At 37.9% G+C, this 20,415-nt stretch overlaps 1 protein-coding gene across 1 annotated transcript in view; it reads right to left on the bottom strand.

Moving 5' to 3' along the window:
- The window catches only part of LOC120524448 (probable ubiquitin carboxyl-terminal hydrolase FAF-X), a 260,143-nt gene that overhangs the window by 193,078 nt on the left and 46,650 nt on the right, over positions 1–20,415 (bottom strand). The window contains exons 11-14 of the mRNA XM_039746300.1: positions 19,449–19,553; positions 18,974–19,180; positions 17,155–17,291; positions 13,129–13,262 (exon numbers count right to left, since the gene is read on the bottom strand). Of these exons, the coding sequence (XP_039602234.1) occupies positions 13,129–13,262; positions 17,155–17,291; positions 18,974–19,180; positions 19,449–19,553 (583 nt within the window). The remainder of the gene's footprint in view (positions 1–13,128; positions 13,263–17,154; positions 17,292–18,973; positions 19,181–19,448; positions 19,554–20,415) is intronic.

The raw sequence follows: 20,415 nt of genomic DNA, 5'->3' as shown, positions 1-20,415 counted from the left end.
TGCACGGAAACTGATTAAGTGTGTGAACTAATCCATGTTTACATAGAACAAACCGGCTCCGAGTAGGTTTGAGGATTTGGACGTGCTGCTATAACAACACATCCAGCAAGAGTTTCGAAAAACCGACAGATCCAGGATCGCGCCAAATCATCAACAATTACATCCGGCTAAACGAGTAATCCATGTACGAAAAATACTCCCCAGGACTGTCACAATTTCAAATCAAGTTCCTAGCACTTCTACACTATGGTGCTATTTCTGTAATGAACCAAAAATTAAAAATTAATTAAATTAATTAAAAAGAATTAGCATTTTACATAAAATGCTCAAAAAAATTAAAGGAACACTTTTAAAACACATCAGATCTCAAAAGGAACAAAAATCATTATGGGTCCAAGGATTTCATCCCAATACCTAATGACAGTCAAGGTGCCGTTGTCTAGCCTATAGAGGTCTGTGTGTCCCTCCATGGATATGCCTCCCCAGACCATCACTTTCTCACCAACAAACTGGTCATGCTGAACGATGTTACAGGTAGCATAATGTTCTCCATGGCTTCTTCAGACCCTTTCACGTCAGGGTGAACCTGCTCTCATCTGTGAAAAGCGCAGGGCTCCAGTGGTGGACCTGCCAATTCTGGTATTCTATGGCAAATGCCAATCGAGCTCCACTGTGCTGGGCAGTTAGCACAGGGCCCACTAGAGGATGTCAGGTCCTCAGGCCACCCTCATGAAGTCTGTTTCTTATTGTTTGGTCAGAGATATTCACACCAATGGCCTGCTAGAGGTCATTTTGTACGGCTCTGGCAGTGCTCATCCTGTTCCTCCTTGCCCAAAGGAGCAGATACTGGTCCTGTTGATGGGTTAAGGACTTTCTACTGCCCTGTCTAGCTCTCCTAGAGTAACAGCCTGTCTCCTGGTATCTCCTCCATGCCCTTGAGACTGTGCTGGGAGACACAGCAAACCTTCTGGCAATAGAATGCATTGATGTGCCATCCTGGACCTGTGCAACCTCTGTACGGTCCATGTTTCACATCATGCTACCAGTAGTGACACTGACTGTAGCCAAATGCAAAACTAGTGAAAAAACAGTCAGAAAAGAAGAGGAGGGAAAATGTCAGTGGCCTCCACACGTTAACCCATTCCTGTTTTGGGGGTTGTCTCATTGTTGCCCCTCTAGTGCACCTGTTGTTAATTTCTTAAACACCAAAGCAGCTGAAACTAATTAACAACCCCTCTGCTACTTAAGTGACCTGATCAATATCTCAAAAGTTTCACTGACTTGATGCTATACTCTGAAGAGTTCCTTTAATTTTTTTGAGCAATATATATATATCTATACTAATAAAAGGCAAAGCCCTCACTGACTGACTGACTCACTGACTGACTCACTCACTGATTCATCACTAATTCTCCAACATCCCGTGTAGGTAGAAGGCTGAAATTTGGCAGGCTCATTCCTTACAGCTTACTTACAAAAGTTGGACAGGTTTCATTTCGAAATTCTACGCGTAATGGTCATAACTGGAAGGTATTTTTCTCTATTTACTGTAATGGCGTTGAGCTCGAAAGCCTCCCACGTAATCATGTGAACTGACTGTCAACGCAGTACGTAGAAAACCAGGAAGAGCTCCAAAAAGCGCTGAAGAAAACATGCATTATATAATTGAGAAGGCAGCGAAACAATAAGAAGCGAGCAAGTGACATATACAACCATATTAATGAGTGCTGCTACTTCGGAAACAAAGCACGGTGTAAACCTAAAGTTTAAATTAAGTTCATAGACAAGCTGCCACTGGCGTTTGTCATGCCCACGGGTAATGCGGGATACAAGTTTAATGAGAGGACGCAGGATATAAACGAGTTTTCATCACTTTGTAACTAAGTTAAAATTGCAGGTGAAGGGCTGTGCTTATGCAAATTCTGAGAGACTGTGTTTGTACGGGATTGACAGTTAAGGCAGGTGGGGGAGTCACGTCATCATCTCCCCTCCCATTCACCTCATTTCGCTCTGAGCTGAGCTCCGCAGCTAACGCAGTGTTACGGAAGCGAGTTTGTGACGCTGCCACCAAATACTCACAGAAAAACCCACAAGTTAATACACACGCTGTCTGTACAGTTTCTCCACACTGAATCCTCCAGGCACTACTTACAAAAGGCTACATTGACAATCGTGTTACATTATTTTTAAAATGTTTCCTTTTCTTAGCACAAGCACAGCTGAGAAGCTTCGATGCATATCCTCCATAACAGCGTTAAAAATCACGCATTTAATCACACTTTGCATTACAAACAAAGGGGAACTTCTGTCAATGCATGATTTCCTGGTACACCGATTACATTGATCAGCGCTTCCCGTTCATTTTACCCTCGCACCCTCTTGGTTTGAGAAGAAGTATGAAAAAATATGAGGTTAACATAGAAAAACAGATCACCAATTGAAGCTTTATGAATAACTAGCAGAATACCCGCGCTTTGCAGCGGAGAAGTAGTGTGTTAAAAGTTATGAAAAAAAAAAGGAAAAATTAAAAAAATAACGTAACTAGATTGTTAATGTAATTGTTTTGTCATTGATATGAGTGTCGTTGTCATATCTATCTATATCTCTCTCTCTCTCTCTCTCTCTCTCTATATATATATATATATACATATACATACATATATACATATACACATATACAAATATAGACATATATATACATATATACACATAAATATACAGTTATACATATATATATATATACACATACATATATATATATATATATAGCAAAATAACCCCGCTTCGCAGCGGAGAAGTAGTGTGTTAAAGAAACAATGAAAAAGAAAAGGAAACATTTTGAAAATAACGTAACATGATTGTCAATGTAATTGTTTTGTCACTGTTGTGAGTGATGCTGTCATATATATATATATATACATATATATATATATACTAGCAGAATACCCGCGCTTCGCATCGGAGAAGTTGTGTGTTAAAGAAGGTACGAAAAAGAAAAGGAACAATTTTAAAAATAACGTAACATGATTGTTAATGTAATTGTTTTGTCATTGATATGAGTGTTGTTCTCATATCTATCTATATATATATATATCTCTCTATCTATCTATCTATATATATATATATATATATATACAAGCGCTTGGCAGCGAGAAGTAGTGTGTTAAAGAAGGAAAGAGAAAGAAAAGGAAACATTTTGAAAATAACGTAACATGATTGCCAATGTAATTGTTTTGTCACTGTTATGAGTGTTGCTGTGATATATATATACAGTAATCCCTCCTCGATCGTGGGGGTTGCGTTCCAGAACCCCCCGCGATAGGTGAAAATCCGCGAAGTAGAAACCATATGTTTGTATGATTATTTTTATATATTTTAAGGGCTTAGAAACTCTCCCACACTGTTTATAAATATTCTCCGCACAGTTATACAGTAAACCCTTGTTTATCGCGGTTAATCCGCTCCAGACAGATAAATGAATTTCCACGAAGTAGGATTCTTTATTTATAAATCTAATATTTTTCGCAGTTAGAGCATAGAAAACCTGTTTACGACCTTCTAAATACGTTTTTTAACATTATTAGAGCCCTCTAGACATGAAATAACACCCTTTAGTCAAAAGTTTAAACTGTGCTCCATGACAAGACAGAGATGACAGTTCTTTCTCACAATTAAAAGAATGCAAACATATCTTCCTCTTCAAAGTGCGCGTAAGGAGCGGAGAATGTCAGAGAGAGAGTAAAGTAAACAATGAAAAATCAATAGGGCTGTTGCGCTTTTAAGTATGCAAGCACCGCGATAAAGCAGCGGCAATGAAGGGATCAATACGAAGGTAGCCTTTCAGCATTTTTTACAGGAGCGTCCCTATCTTCTAAGCAAACAGCCTCTGTGCAAAAAGCCCCTCTGCTCACATCTCCTACGTCAAGCGCAGAGAACGTCAGAGAGAGAGAGAGAGAGAGAGAGCGCGAGATTAAAGCAAACAATCAAAAAATCAATAAGTTTGTTTTTGGACGCACCTCAATAAAGCGGCATTTCTTAGAGGAGCGTCCGTATCCACTAGGCAAACAGCTTCTGTGAAAGCAGCACCTCTGCTCACACCCCCTCCGTCAGGCGCAGAGAATGTCAGAGAGGGTGAGATAGAGGCAGAGACAAGCAAACAATCGAGCACCGCGAAGGAGGTATATCTTATAGCATTGAGGAGTTTTAGTTAATATGTAATACGTGCTCTGATTGGGTAGCTTCTAAGCCATCCGCCAATAGCGTCCCTTGTATGAAATCAACTGGGCAAACAAACTGAGGAAGCATGTACCATAAATTAAAAGACCCATTGTCCGCAGAAATCCGCGAATCAGCGAAAAATCCGCAATATACATTTACATATGCTTACATATAAAATTCGCGATAGAGCAAAACTGCGAAAGTCAAAGCGAGATACAGCAAGGGATCACTGTATAGCAAAATACCCGCGCTTCGCAGCGATGTCATGTGTTAAAGAAGTTATGAAAAAGAAAAGGAAACATTTTAAAAATAATGTAACATGATTGTCAAAGTAATTGTTTTGTGTATTTGGCGGCAGCGTCACGAAGTTGTTTTCGGTAGCTGCATCAGAAAATGTACCACGACGTCTGACACGACTCCTTTTTACTGTTTTCTCACAGCTTGGATTGCTGCTGTCATATATACACACACACACACACACACACACACATACATACATATATATATACATATATATACACATACATATCTTCATATCTACATATCTATATACATATCTACATATACACATATATATATATATATATATATATACATACCTATCTACATCATATATACACACACATACATACATACATACACACAAATTATATATATGTGTGTATGTATGTATGTATGTATGTATGTATGTATGTGTATATATATATATATATACACATACATACATATATATACACATACATATACTTGTGTGTATGTTTGTATGTGTCTATATGTGTGTGTATAACTTTGGTCACTGAGTGCAAGGGAAAAATAATAAAATATAGTCTATAAGTTATTAAACAGTAAAACATTAACGTTTTAAGAAGTACAGGTACATTGAGCACTACTGGAGTGGTTGCGGGTAAACTACATTTTAAAGACTGTGTAACACAACAGGTAAGTAACTAACAGCAGCTAAAATATATATGGATCATCTCTCGGTAGTAGATCCCTTTTGAAAGCGCTACACGACGGCTGTGGTATAGAAATTACATTTTCTATGTGAACGTTCAAATTTGTGCCTCTGGTAATGTGCCTTACCGGCATTTAAAGAAAATTAGTTTTGTGTCCTCTGCAGTGTTAAGAAAGAAAGGCTTTGGTTTGGGATAAAGGAAAAAGGTGTAAAGAAAGGAAAGTTGCCTTTTTCTTTTATATAGTATAGAGATGTGTTCGCTGGCGTTATGATCGCCTTGTGTAGACTGGTGAGCGTCCCGCCATTAATCGGCTGTGATGGCACTGTCAGTCCTCCACTCCTGTGCGTGTCTTCATAATCCGAGCTGAGGACCTGATAATCGTATACGTGGAAAAAAAGAAAGTGTGAATCGCCTTAATATTATTTTTCCGTGGTGTAGAAAAGGGGTCCCGTGTTTGCACTTGTCTGGGCTATAGCGCAGGGGGAGGATGAAAAAAATTAAAAGTGCTCACTTTGACTTAAGGCAGAAGCGCAGTCAGCGTCTCAAATCCCGGCACAGCTATGCCGCGCGGCTGCTCGACTTTTGCTGGGCAGGAGACCCCAGTTTTTGCAGACACGTTCATGATATCAAAAGTCTCAGCGCTCTTTGGAGGTCATTCATATATTATATATATAGCAAAATACCCGCAGCTGGCGGAGAAGTAGTGTGTTAAAGAAGTAATGAAAAGAAAAGGAAACATTTTAATAATAACGTAACATGATTGACATTGTCATGAGTGTTGCTGTCATATATTATGCCTGCCTAAATAAGTCACCCTCGCTTTGCTCTTACTTTTTACCGTTCATTTAATCATGGCTAGTGGCGGAAAAATTATAAAATGGAAGGAGGATGGCTTTACCAAAACAATTATTGATGGCGAATCGATTATTCATAAAGCTTGAATTGGTGATCTGTTTTTCTGTGTTAACCTCATATTTTTCATACTTCTTCTCAAACTAAGGTGGTGCGAGGGTAAAATGAATCGGGATGCGCTGATCAATGTAATCGGTGTACCAGGAAATCATGCATTGACAAAGCTCCCTTTGCTTGTAATGCAAAGTGTGATTAAATGCATTATTTTTTTATGGAGCACATGCATCGAAGCTTCTCAGCTGTGCTTGTGCTAAGAAAAGGAAAGATTTTAAAAATAACGTAACACGATTGTCAATGTGACCTTTTGTAAGTAGTGCCTGGAGGATTCAGTGTGGAGAAACTCTAGAGACAGCGTGTGTATTAACTTGTGGATTTTTCTGTGAGTATTTGGTGGCAGTCTGGCGAAGTTGCTTCGAAGAGCGGCTTAGCTGAGCTCAGCTCAGCGAAATGAGATGAATGGGAGGGAGATGATGGCGTGACTCCCCACCCGCCTTAACTGTCAATCCCCCACAAACACAGTCTCTCGGAATTTGCATAAGCACACCCCTTCACCTACAATTTTAACTTAGTTACAAAGTGATCAAAACTCGTTTATATCCTGCGTCCTCTCATTAAACTTGTATCCCGCATTACCTGTGGGCATGTGAAATGCCAGCGGTAGCCTGTCTATGAACTTAATTTAAAGTTTAGGTTTACACCTTGCTTTCTTCCGAGTAGCAGCACTCATGAATATGGTAGTATATGTCACTCGCTTCGCTTCTTATTGTTTCGCTGCCTTCTCAATTATATAATGCATGTTTTCTTAAGCGCTTTTTGGAGGTCTTCCTGGTTTTCTACGCACTGCGTTGACGGTCAGTTCACGTGATTACGTGGGAGGCGTGATGATGTCACACGAAACTCCGCCCCCCACGTCTTTCCAGCTCAACTCCATTACAGTTAATGGAGAAAAACACCTTCCAGTTATGACCATTAGGCGTAGAATTTCGAAATGAAACCTGCCCAACTTTTGTAAGTAAGCTGTAAGGAATGAGCCTGCCAAATTTCAGCCTTCTACCTACACGGGAAGTTGGAGAATTAGTGATGAGTCAGTGAGTGAGTGAGTGAGTGAGTGAGTGAGTGAGGGCTTTGCCTTTTATTAGTATAGATACAAACACACATATAAACATATATATATATACATATCCATACACATATACATATACACATATATATACACGCACACATATACACATACATATATATATACATACATATATACACACAAATACATATATATATATACATACACACACATATATATAAACATGTATATACATACATATCTACATATATACATACACACACACACACACACACACACACACACACACATATATATATACATACAAACTGGATTCCAAAAAAGTTGGGACACTAAACAAATTGTGAATAAAAACTGAATGCAATGATGTAGAGATGGCAAATGTCAATATTTTATTTGTAATAGAACGTAGATGACAGATCAAAAGTTTAATCCGAGTAAATGTATCATTTTAAAGGAAAAATATGTTGATTCAAAATTTTACGGTGTCAACAAATCCCAAAAAAGTTGGGACAAGTAGCAATAAGAGGCTGGAAAAAGTAAATTTGAGCATAACGAAGAGCTGGAAGGCCAATAAACACTAATTAGGTCAATTGGCAACATGATTGGGTATAAAAAGAGCTTCTCAGAGTGGCAGTGTCTCTCAGAAGCCAAGATGGGTAGAGGATCACCAATTCCCACAATGTTGCGCAGAAAGATAGTGGAACAATATCAGAAAGGTGTTACCCAGCGTAAAATTGCAAAGACTTTGCATCTATCATCAACTGTGCATAACATCATCAGAAGATTCAGAGAATCTGGAACAATCTGTGCGTAAGGGTCAAGGCAGTAAAACCATACTGGATGCCCGTGATCTCCGGGCCCTTAAACGACACTGCACCACAAACAGGAAAGCTACTGTAAAGGAAATCACAGAATGGGCTCAGGAATACTTCCAGAAACCATTGTCAGTGAACACAATCCACCGTGCCATCCGCCGTTGCCAGCTGAAACTCTACAGTGCAAAGAAGAAGCCATTTCTAAGCAAGATCCACAAGCTCAGGCGTTGTCACTGGGCCAGGGATCATTTCAAATGGAGTGTGGCAAAATGGAAGACTGTTCTGTGGTCAGACGAGTCACGATTGGAAGTTCTTTTTGGAAATCTGGGACGCCATGTCATCCGGACCAAAGAGGACAAGGACAACCCAAGTTGTTATCAACGCTCAGTTCAGAAGCCTGCATCTCTGATGGTATGGGGTTGCATGAGTGCGTATGGCATGGGCAGCTTGCATGTCTGGAAAGGCACCATCAATGCAGAAAAATATATTCAGGTTCTAGAACAACATATGATCCCATCCAGACGTCATCTCTTTTAGGGAAGACCCTGCATTTTTCAACAAGATAATGCCAGACCACATTCTGCATCAATCACAACATCATGGCTACGTAGGAGAAGGATCTGGGTACTGAAATGGCCAGTCTGCAGTCCAGATCTTTCACCTATTGAGAACATTTGGCGCATCATAAAGAGGAAGGTGCGACAAAGAAGGCCCAAGACGATTGAACAGTTAGAGGCCTGTATTAGACAAGAATGGGAGAGCATTCCTATTTCTAAACTTGAGAAACTGGTCTCCTCGGTCCCCAGACGTCTGTTGAGTGTTGTAAAAGAAGGGGAGATGCCACACAGTGGTGAAAATGGCCTTGTCCCAACTTTTTGGGATTTGTTGACACCATGAAATTCTGAATCAACATATTTTTCCCTTAAAATGATACATTTTCTCAGTTTAAACTTTTGTTCCGTGATTTATGTTCTATTCTGAAAAAATATTAGAAGTTGGCGCCTCCACATCATTGCATTCAGTTTTTATTCACGATTTGTATAGTGTCCCAACTTTTTTGGAATCCGGTTTGTATACCTGTGTATATATATACATATATACAGTCTTTGGGGTGCGACCAACTGTTGCTGGGGGTGCCACAATCCATGAAGGAAGAAAAATGAAAAACATTATTTGTACAAAATCAAAATTTAATTTATTTATCTATTCCTAAATAATTAAATAGGCAGGCTATTTCGTATCAGTGCAATACGCTGTTTGTTAAAACGGATGACTCCCGCTCTTACGTGCAAGTCTGCCTGGATATTATGAACTATCGTATCTGTTCAAGTTCTATTTAAATTATTAATAGAAGGAATTTTTATTTAGTCGACAGAATATTATTCCGGAATAAATCAACTCAAACCTTAAATAACTTATAATATTTTGCTCTCCATAAAAATATATCCTGCCTAAATTATACAAGTTAGAAATAAAGTAAAAGAACAAACATTCAAATTTCTTTACTCTTATGTAATTTTATATAAAAAATAAACTTAAATTTTAAATATCCCAAAAGATTTTGCTCTCCATAAAAATATATCCTGTCAAAATTATACAAATTCAAATATGAACATGGTGCATAACAAAACCTGGAAATATAAATAAAATTTGTTCTTTTCAGCAATAACAAATCAAATCATTCAGTTGTCTTTGCTCATATGTCATTTTATCAGAGCTGGACGCTTGGCATCTTTTTTTGGCAACAAGTTCGTTTATGTTTGGTGTGAGATTCTGTGTTGTGGAGATTCTCAGGATGGACTGCAGGTGCTCATCAGTGAGGCTACTCCTGTGTGCTGTTTTGTTAGTCTTCATGACTGAGAAGAGCTTCTCACACAGATATGTGGCACCAAACATGCACAAGGTTCGAGCCGCATGTTGACAGAACTGGAGCATTTCTGCGGGAATGGAGTGAATAAACTGTGCGGGCTGTGCAGTATTGTACTTTGCCCTCAGTATGTCATTACACTGCAGCTCAATCACCTCCATCTGAATCTGCACAGGTGCAGTTTCCACATCGACAGCAAATGGGTTGCGAAACAACTCAAAATTCTTTTTTTGTTCTTCAAAGTCACCAAAGCGCTGTGCGAACTCAGTGCGTTCAGTTTATCAGCAAAGTGCGTATTTGGGAACACCGTTGAGCCAACTTGGTTCAACATTACTTGGCAACAGGGAAAGTGGGGCAAGTTGCACTGGTGCATTTGTGTCTCCCATAAAAGTAGCTTCACTTGAAATCACTTTGTGATTTTGCACGGGTAAAACGTCTGCTGAAATGTCAGATTCTTCTTCAACTCTTCTGCTTTCTGTATCTTGTGCATTGCATTCAGGTCTTTCAGGTTATCTTGATGTTTTGTCTCATAGTGCCGTCTTAGATTAAATTCTGTAATTACAGCCACATTAGCTCCACAAATGAGACACACGGGTTTACTGGCAATGTCAGTAAACATATACTCAGCCTCCCATCGGTTTTTAAAGGCTCTATGTTTAGAATCACCTTTTCTCTTCGCCATAACTTGCAGCATCATAAGCTAGACTTGATTAATGCGGTAAGTGTTCGGCAAGGCAGCTGAAGCGCTGCATTATGGGATCTGTAGTTTATTATGTTACCAGCGCTTCATATCCCCGGGCCATTAATAACAATAATATATAAAATATATATAAAATGATCTCGCGGGCCGGATATAATTACACGCCAGGCCGGATGTGGCCTGCAGGCCTTGAGTTTGACACATATGGACTAAATAGAACTTGAAAAGATATATTTTTTCAAATGTGATCACGCAATTCAGATCGAGTTGACGTGCACTACAGTACAGTACATAGAGCCCGCGTGCTATTGTGGTTTTGACTGCGTGCCTCAATAAGTTACCCTCCCCTCGCTCTTACTTTTTTACCGTTCATCTAATGAATACACTGAGTATGGCTTTACCAAAACAATCATTGATCCCGAATAAAGTATCCATTATTCATAAAGCTTCAATTGGTGATCTGTCTTTCTGCGTTAACCGCATATTTTTTCATACGTCTCAAACCAAGGGGATGCGAGGCTAAAATGAATCGGGAAGCACACGTACATAAGTGTATCCCCTCTCGGGAATAGAACCTCGGACGCCAGCACTAGAGGCAAAGCCTCTACTATTGCGCCACAGCGTGTGGTTTGTCTATTTGAGCATAGCAGTGTAATTCGGTTTTTGTTCAGCACTCTTTGGAACTGTTGCTTTTTGTCTGTGCACTGCGTCAGTTCACGTGAGCCGCTGAATATGGTTTTATATGTCACTCGCTTCTAATTGTTTCGCTGCCTTCTTAATTATATAATGCATGTTTTCTTCAGCGGTTTTTGGAGCTATTCCTGGTTTTCTATGTACTGCGTGATTACGTGGGAGGCGTGATGATGTCACACGAAACTCCGCCCCCCACAACTTTCGAGCTCAACTCCATTACAGTAAATGGAGAAAAATAGCTTCTAGTTATGACCATTACGCGTAGAATTTCGAAATGAAACCTGCCCAACTTTTGTAAGTAAGCTGTAAGGAATGAGCCTGCCAAATTTCAGCCTTCTACCTACACGGGAAGTTGGAGAATAAGTGATGAGTCAGTCAGTCAGTCAGTCAGTCAGTGAGTCAGTGAGTCAGTCAGTGAAGGCTTTGCCTTTTATTAGTATAGATCTATTCGCCATCAATAATTGTTTTGGTAAAGCCATACTCAGTGTAATCCTCCTTCCATTTTATAATTTTTCCGCCACTAGCCATGATTAAATGAACGGTAAAAAAGTAAGAGCGAAGCGAGGGTGGCTTATCCAGGCAGGCAGGCGACAGCTCAATAGCTCGAATTTGGATACAAGTCGGTTCTATTTAGTCGGCAGAAATATCTTTTTTAGGAATGGAAGTTGAATTTAGTCTTTAAATTTCTATGGTAAAGAAAAAGTTATGAAATGATGACTAAATTTAACTATATAAAGTCAAAACTTTTATATATAAAGTCATTCCCGAATATATAAAGTCAAAACTTGATTATATAAAGTCACTGTCGGAATAAATAAAGTCAAAACTTGAATATATAAAGTCAGCGTTGGAATATTTCGGAATATATAAAGTAAGCACTGGAATATATAAAGTCAAAACTTAAATATATAAAGTCAGCATCGGAATATATAAAGTCAGAGCTGGAATATCCATCCATTTCCCAACCCGTTGAATCCGACCACAGGGTCACGGGGGTCTGCTGGAGCCAATCCCAGCCAACACTGGGCGCAAGGCAGGAACCAATCCTGGGCAGGGCACATGCATCATTTTCAAAACATTAACCGAACAGTGTTTTTAATTTATTTTTCTGAATACGTTTTTGTTAACTTAGTTCAGTTCAGAGTCGTTTCAATCAATAGATTTTGACTTTCACTTTATATATTTAGGAGTGAGTTTATATACTCCGATGTTGACTTTATATAATCAGGAATGACTTTATAAATTCTGACGCGGACTTTATATATTCAGGTTTTGACTTTATATATTCAGTTTTGACTTTATATATTCGGGAATGACTTTATATATTCAAGTTTTGACTTTATATATTCTGACGACTTTATATATTCATAATATCAATGTATTTGCCTGTTTGGCACCCCATAGTATATGTGTGTCTGTATATATGTACACATGTATGTATATACATATATATATATATATGTATATACATATATATATATATATATATATATATATATGCCAGCAACACTCATGACAATGACAAAACAATTACATTGTCAATCATGTTACGTTATTATTAAAATGTTTCCTTTTCTTTTTACTTCTCCGCTGCCAAGCTGGATATTTTGTTATATATATTATATATATATATAGAGATATATATATATATAGATATATATAGATATGAGAACAACACTCATATCAATGACAAAACAATTACATTATTCTGCTAGTTATATATATAATAAAAAATTATTATATTATATATTATATATATTAGTATTTTATCATATATATTATGTACAGTATATACTGTATATATAAACCTCAAAAGCAAGTACAATTTCTTGTAATTAGATAAAAGTTTTCTATGTTGGTTCTTGTGACCAGTTTTCACTTACCTTTAACAAACTGTTTCATACTTTCCATGTAAGTAGAAAGGTTTTCAGTTACTAGTGTAATCAAAGCATGGGTATGCTGTAGCTGGTTTATTAGGTCATGTCGATAAAACACATGGGGACTTCTCTGGGCCTGGCTATAAAAAAAGAACAAGATTGGTTTATGGGTTAATGTTCTTGTTCCACTACATTCAAGTATGCTATTAATTATTTAACTTTAATGTGTTGCTGTTTAATAAATTAATGTTTATATTAGGATGCATCACCTATTCAGAGATTAAAACCAATATGCTATTAAATAAAATCTAATATGATGATTTCATATTAGACTCAAATCTGTGAATAAAGAAACCGAAAAAAGACATCTGTTGCTCCTCTTGTTAGTTTTTTCCTTATCTCCAAATGTTTCACATACATAAAATGCTCCTTTATCATGCATGTTGTGTATTTGCCTATACACTTTCTAATTATAGAGCAAAGTTTCTAGGTTTTGCTGAAAATTGCACTACTGCAATTGTGTGCTTGTACTTCATCATTGCCAATTCATATACATAGTACCTCCACACTTTAAAGCTTAATCAAAAGTAATCATTTTTAAAAGCACACCTACAACAATGATTCATTCAGTTACAGCTTTGTTTTCTACAGTTGCAATCAGAAATATTCAATCCCCTCACATCAAAAGACATTATAGTGAAGAGAATTTAGGTTAAGAAAAATATACAAGAAAAAGCACCATTAAACAACAAAAATTATTTTATTCATATTTTAATACGGTAATTTTGAGAACATAGACTGACTTAACTTTCAGTTCAAATGAAAAATATAATTTTTTTCACAAAATCCCTGTACATTACTATTCAACCAACAGTTTGAGTACTTCATGGAGCATTTTTTAGTCCTTTATAACTTGAGTGCTGTTGGTAAGTGTGAGAAAGCTTCTTGCTCCTCTATTGGAATGTTTGCTAATTCTTTCTGTGCAGACGCCTCCAACTCACTGATGTCTGAATGCTTCTGTGCTGCAACTGCCCTCAACAAATCTGGAGAATGAGAAGGCCACTCTAGGACATTCCAGGATCTATTTTCTAACCAAGCTTTGGTTGATTTGGAGATGTGCTTAGGATTAATGTCCTGCTGCAAAATCCAGTGATCACCAAGGTTTAATTTTTCAACAGAAGGCATTGTTCCTTTTTAAAATGGCCTGGTATTTCTGGTAATCCATGTTCTCAGTAGCATGGTCTAGAGTGCTAGTTCCTGTAGCAGTAAAACAACTTCAGATCATTAATGACCCACCTCAGTGCTTGACTGCAGGTATTGTAACCTTCTGGTCATAAGCCGGGCCCTTCTCATGCCAGGCATACCATTGGTCCAAACAGCTCCAGTTTAGTTTCATCAGTCCATATAACTACCTCCCAAAACTCTGTAGGCCTCCTCTTGAAATATTCTTGTTAAACTTCAATGTTCATCATGGTCAAGTGTGAAGTGTACCTCATGGTCCAGCCATTAAGTCTTCCATGAGTCTTTGTTTATTCCGTGTTTGTCTAATAGTTGCCACTGAAGCACTTGTCCTGGCATCCTGTAGGTTTTTTACATTAACATTGGGGTTTTTCTTGGTTGTTCCGATTAAGATAAGGACTATTAATTAAATTGTTTGGCTTTCTCACATGACCAGGCAAGTTTGCAGCTGTGCCATCAAGTTTGAAACTTCCTAATAATGCTCCTGAATTTGTTTCTTGGAATGTTACATTATTGGGAAATCACATTAGACCAATGCCCCTCAGGTGCACTCAAAAAATTTCTCCTCTCTGCTTCTGTAAAAACTCCTTAGCCTTAAAAAAATGTCATCTCACCCTGGTCACATTCTTGGATGAGGTTTATTTATGCATCACAGCTGAAGCAAATTAAGGATCTTTACAGAGTTCCCAAAGGCTGAATTATGTTTAATATTATTATATAGGGAGGCTATATTAACAAATGATCCTATTACTTAGGAATTTTTCTGTATCACTCTACTGATAATGAAGTAATCCAAGGCAAAATCTAGCTCTTAAATCCTTACAATCTTTGGGAGGTTGGTTATTTCCAAATGCAGCTAAATATGCACACTCTCACTCGTGTATGTGTAGAAGACAGCCAAAGGACTCTAGCAACTGCAATTCTACCACCGCTCTAGGGGTTGGTGCTGTGCCCTAATGCCTCTCTTCTTCCCTCTGCAGACCAGTCCATTTGAATGCAGACCAGTCCATTTGAACTCACTGCTTCCTGTCAGAAGGGCCCAAAACTGGAAACCTTATTGGGACAGTTCTGTTTTGAACTTGCTTCTGCAGAGATGACTCCGCAATATTTGCATGGTTTTTTATTTACTTTTTTGCTGCAAACAATAATACATGGTGGCCAGCATGGCACCCCAACTCATTATTGTTGTCCTCTCTTTCTGCTACAGTGGTGTAGTCAGCAGGATGTGTTGCTAGGATGATGGAGCAACAGGACATGGTAACACTGCTTCAGGCCATGGCAACTGAACTCTGGTACTAAAGTTCCAGGTTGGGGAACAATGGGCTTGGCTCACCAAGGCAGAGGTACGTAGTTAAATACATGTTGCCCTCCAGCAAGAATGACTGAGGAGTCCATACCAGGTATCGTTGCCAGTACTCACCAATGATATTGAGATTTGCTTTCTAGTGTTTGAGCATACAGCTAAATGTCATCACTGACGGGACAGGCTCAATAGGCTCATTACAGATGAGTGGGTCATTGTGGATTATAACCAACTTAAAGCCGAGGTGCTGCTGAGGTATGGGGTTAGTCTGGACCAGCAGGCAAGGGTTTGTCAGGAGTGGAGGTTCAACTCAGAGCGGCCAACCTGCTCCCATATATTTGAACTCTGGGGCAGAGTCGGGTGTTGGCTACAGCCAGGAATACATCATTCAAAAAGATGGTTGAGATCATATCCTGCAACCTTGAGGAAAATGCCCTCCCCGATTACTTTGCCGAGCAGGTTTGATGTCTGGAATATAACAGTCTATGACCTAATTGCTGCCATAAAGTGGCACTGGATGGCCTCGCAAGACAAGACCTCAGAAGAGCATGTTGATTGCCACAAAATGATAATAACATTTTCAACAGCACCATGTTTTATAAATACTGTTTATTTGTCAGAATGTTTAGCTACTCCAACCAAAATTAATGCTGTTGTGTTTTTCTTTACTTTCCTTAGTTTGCAACCTCTAGGGAAAAATATCACAGACAAACCACTCACAGGAATGATTGTTTGATTGTTTAGAAAATTGTTTTGTAAATTTCCTAAAGTTTTTAAGTTGACATCTTTTTGCCAAACTCATAATATCAAATTGGCCAATACAGATGAGCTCAGGTTAATCAACTGTTTCTTAAAGTTCTCTTGTTATGAAATACAAGTTTTCAAATAATGTTTTCATCTTGGGATGCCTATTTAAAAAAATCAAAGTTTCTGAACTGACACAGACTAAGGTGTAAGGTAGAGTGAATGAAAAGGAGGAGTCAATAGGTGAAATATTATCATTAAACAAAGCAAGTGTCACAACAAAAAAGACAATTAAATGTGAACAAAAAATCAAAAAATCAGAACAAATTCAGAAGTGCTAAAGCAGAGTTTCAGGGACATGATCTCCAACACCCAAGCATTACATTATAGCAACAGGTGCTCAAAATAGCAGTGCCAATTAATAAAATGGCAACACAGTGAAATTCAAACCAATAAAATACCACAAGACTCAGTAAGAAAGTAGTAGTAGTAATGAAAATGTACCTGAGTTCCCTGTGTTTCAAAACCAATCACCAGTCAACTGAAATACACTTATGAAATACTCAATATGAGAATTTTTTTCTCTTACAAGTATATATGTTAATATGGGTTTTCTTCATGTTTGTTGCATATCTGTAGAGTGACCTTGGTAGAATAATGTTCCTGATCATAGTGATTAATTAATTCATGGTACCACAATTATTATATTTTCATATTTTGCAACTATAAATAATCTAGGCTGATACCTCAAAACTGATGGGGATTCTCCAAATAAGCTACATATTTCTCTTATTTGTTTCAGTGCTGGGATAACCCATTTGTCATTACTGTGGAGCACTTCAATGAATCGTTCTATCCACTGGATCTTCTGAGTGTCCTGATCCTAAAATAAAAAGGTCAGTCATTCAGTCATTGTCCAATCCGCTATATTCTAACACAGTGTCACGGGGGTCTGTTGGAACCAATCCCAGCCAGCACAGGGCGCAAGGCAGGAACAAACCCTGGGCAGGGCGTCAGCCCATTGCAGAGCACACACACAGACACGGGACAATTTAGAATCGCCAATGCACCTAACCTGCATGTCTTTGGACTTTGGGAGGAAACCAGAGCACCCGGAGGAAACCTAGGCAGACACGGGGAGAACATGCAAATTTCACACAAAGAGGACCCGGAAAGTGAACCCAGGTCTCCTTACTGCAAGGCAGCAGTGCTACCACTGTGCCACCGTGCCGCCCCAAAATAAAATGGTAGTTAATAAGTCAACAGTGTAACTAACTCTAACAAAATCTAAGTTTCACAAGCTTTAAGAATGCCAGAATACACTGCACATTTTTAACCCAAAATAATTGAAGTACTGGCTAGTGGAATGAATAGGTTAGATAAAGTACTGCGAATTCTGGCATCATGCTTTAAGTAAACCTAGAATATCCAGAGACAGATGGACGAGGCATTAGCAAAAATTTTGAGACGCCTGGTTGTATGATATTTGCATATTGCATTTACACTTGCTTTGATCCAGATCAACTAATGCTACACTTCGTAAGGCATGGAGACATACATTTTTCAACTACCAGCAAGTATAACTTGACAACCCCATTTCTCAACATCTGGGAGAATCTTGTGAATTTCCCCTTGGGATTAATAAAGTATCTATCTATCTATCTATCTATCTATCTATCTATCTATCTATCTATCTAGAAGCAAGGATACTGTTTTGCACATTTATTAAGACACATTTTGGGATCTATTAGAAGAAGCACACCATTAAGGTTATCTATATCTTTAGAAAAAAGTGCAAGACCAGTGTATTAATGCTTAGAAAAGCACAACAGGTGTGTTGTTTTACTTCTGTCTATGCGGACTTTATGCCCCCCACCAATATGTGTATCATTATGTACAGCTATTTTTGTTAATAACAGGTGACATTTTCTTCATTTGTCCTTTTTTCATCTGTGAGCTCAGTGACACTGCAAAAATACCCTTCAAATAACAGTGGAATCAAGACTAGCATGAGAAAACACAGATTAAAGAAGAACTTTTCTTTCTGTCAAAATGCACAAACTGCTCATGGACAGTAACTGGGCAGAAATATGACCTGGAGCTCTAAGACATAAAAGCTAACCTGTTTGCCACTTTTCCATCCTATCCTTAAATAATCTCTCATTCACAATAATTATTTGCATAGTTTGTAATAGCAGTAGAATAAAATAATACTTTTAGTAAATTGTATTAGGTAAACAGGAAAAACTAAATTGACTCATGCAGGGGTACAGGTGGCACCATCCAAGATTGTTTCCAGGGTTCCACCCCTACATCTGATGCTGCTACAGCTGGCTAAAATGACCCTCACATTGGATCTATGAAATGGATGGATGGATCAATCTAATTGGTTGCATAAACTATAATGAAATACTATAATACTAATGAGGATCCAACCCTTTTTCCCCACATTAAAGTAGAGAACAGAATACATGAAACACATTGCAATAACCTACACCAAGCAGCATTCTTACTTAGAAATAATCTAATGCTCTGCTGGGTTCAAGACAAATTTTTAAATCTAACCTGCGAACAACTGTAATCCAGAATCTTTATATGGGCACTAAGCGCCTGGTCCATGATGTCAATAGGCACATTTTCACTATGAGCCAAATTCCAAAGTAGATTTAATACTTTGTGAGCCATTACTCCATCTTTGTCATCTTCAGCAAGGTAACGTATCAGTTCTAAAAGTTTCTCACGCTGTTTTTTACTTGCATTTGTCCAGCTTTCCTTTTAAACAAAAGCATAAAAAATGTTTTATTTTCATCAATGTTAAAACAATAAATATGGAAATAAAAATGGATGACAAAAACAGTTTTCACCAGTTTTCTTTCCCTGTGGTTAGTAAAACAGAATAGACACAGTAGACAGTAGCATTCTAAACACAATAGTTATTAACCTTATAATACCACCTTTGTAACTTCAAAATAATGTACTTATATTTTTAAGTTTCTTTCTGATGCAAATAAGAGTAAAAATAAAATAAAAAAGAACTTACCTGGAAACAATCAAAAAGATGATCAAGCTGTTCAGGAGAAAAATCCCAAGCTAGTTTTGCTAGAAGATCATGGACATTCTTTACAATTGCTTCATGTTTACCTGCCTAAGAATTTGTCAATGAAATTTAAAATGACCAAGGTAATATATATATCATGAGCAGATGTACAACCATTCATGCATTTTCTGAACAGACTTGTACTCTCAAATGATAAAAGGGGTCAGAGATTATACAATACAATACAATTTATTTTTTGTATAGCCCCAAATCACACAAGAAGTACCACAATGGCCTTTAACAGGCCCTGCCTCTTGACAGCCTCCCAGCCTTGACTCTCTAAGAAGACAAGAAAAAACTCCCAAAAAAACCCTTGTAGGGAAAAAATGGAAGAAACCTTGGGAAAGGCAGTTCAAAGAGAGACCCTTTTCCAGGTAGGTTGGGCAAGCAGTGGGTGTCAAAAAGAAGGGGGTCAATACAATACAGTACAACACACAGAACAAAACAAATCCTCAATACAGTATAAAAATAAAAATTTTAGAAGTACGGAACAGAATTTAACAGTAGATGATATCACATAATATGATTTGGATTATCCTGAGTCCATTACTATGCATAACCATGTATATTGAAATTCACTAACATGGGGACAAATATACTCACATCATTGGAACCACTAGTTAAATAAAAAAAGCAGCAAAACAGTATCATTTCAAAAATATCAACTTTAGGTGGCAAATAGCAACTTAATCAAAAACTGGTACTTGTAAAAGTATATGAGGAAATAAAAGTAAAATCAACTAAAAAAAAAACTTTTCAACAGTACAGAATTTTAGACATGTAATATTCTGCTGTACAAAATGAATAAAGACAGACACACTGGAGTTCCACCTAGTCATCTACTAACCTCACTCTCTGCATTGGAGGTTGACAGTGCAAATCTCAGCAGCAACAAATGCATGGTGGTAGT

This window comes from Polypterus senegalus, chromosome 2, assembly GCF_016835505.1.
Source record: "Polypterus senegalus isolate Bchr_013 chromosome 2, ASM1683550v1, whole genome shotgun sequence".
Lineage (NCBI taxonomy): Eukaryota > Metazoa > Chordata > Cladistia > Polypteriformes > Polypteridae > Polypterus > Polypterus senegalus.
Note: the sequence above shows the minus strand (reverse complement) of the source record. Positions and strands in the feature narration are given on the sequence as shown.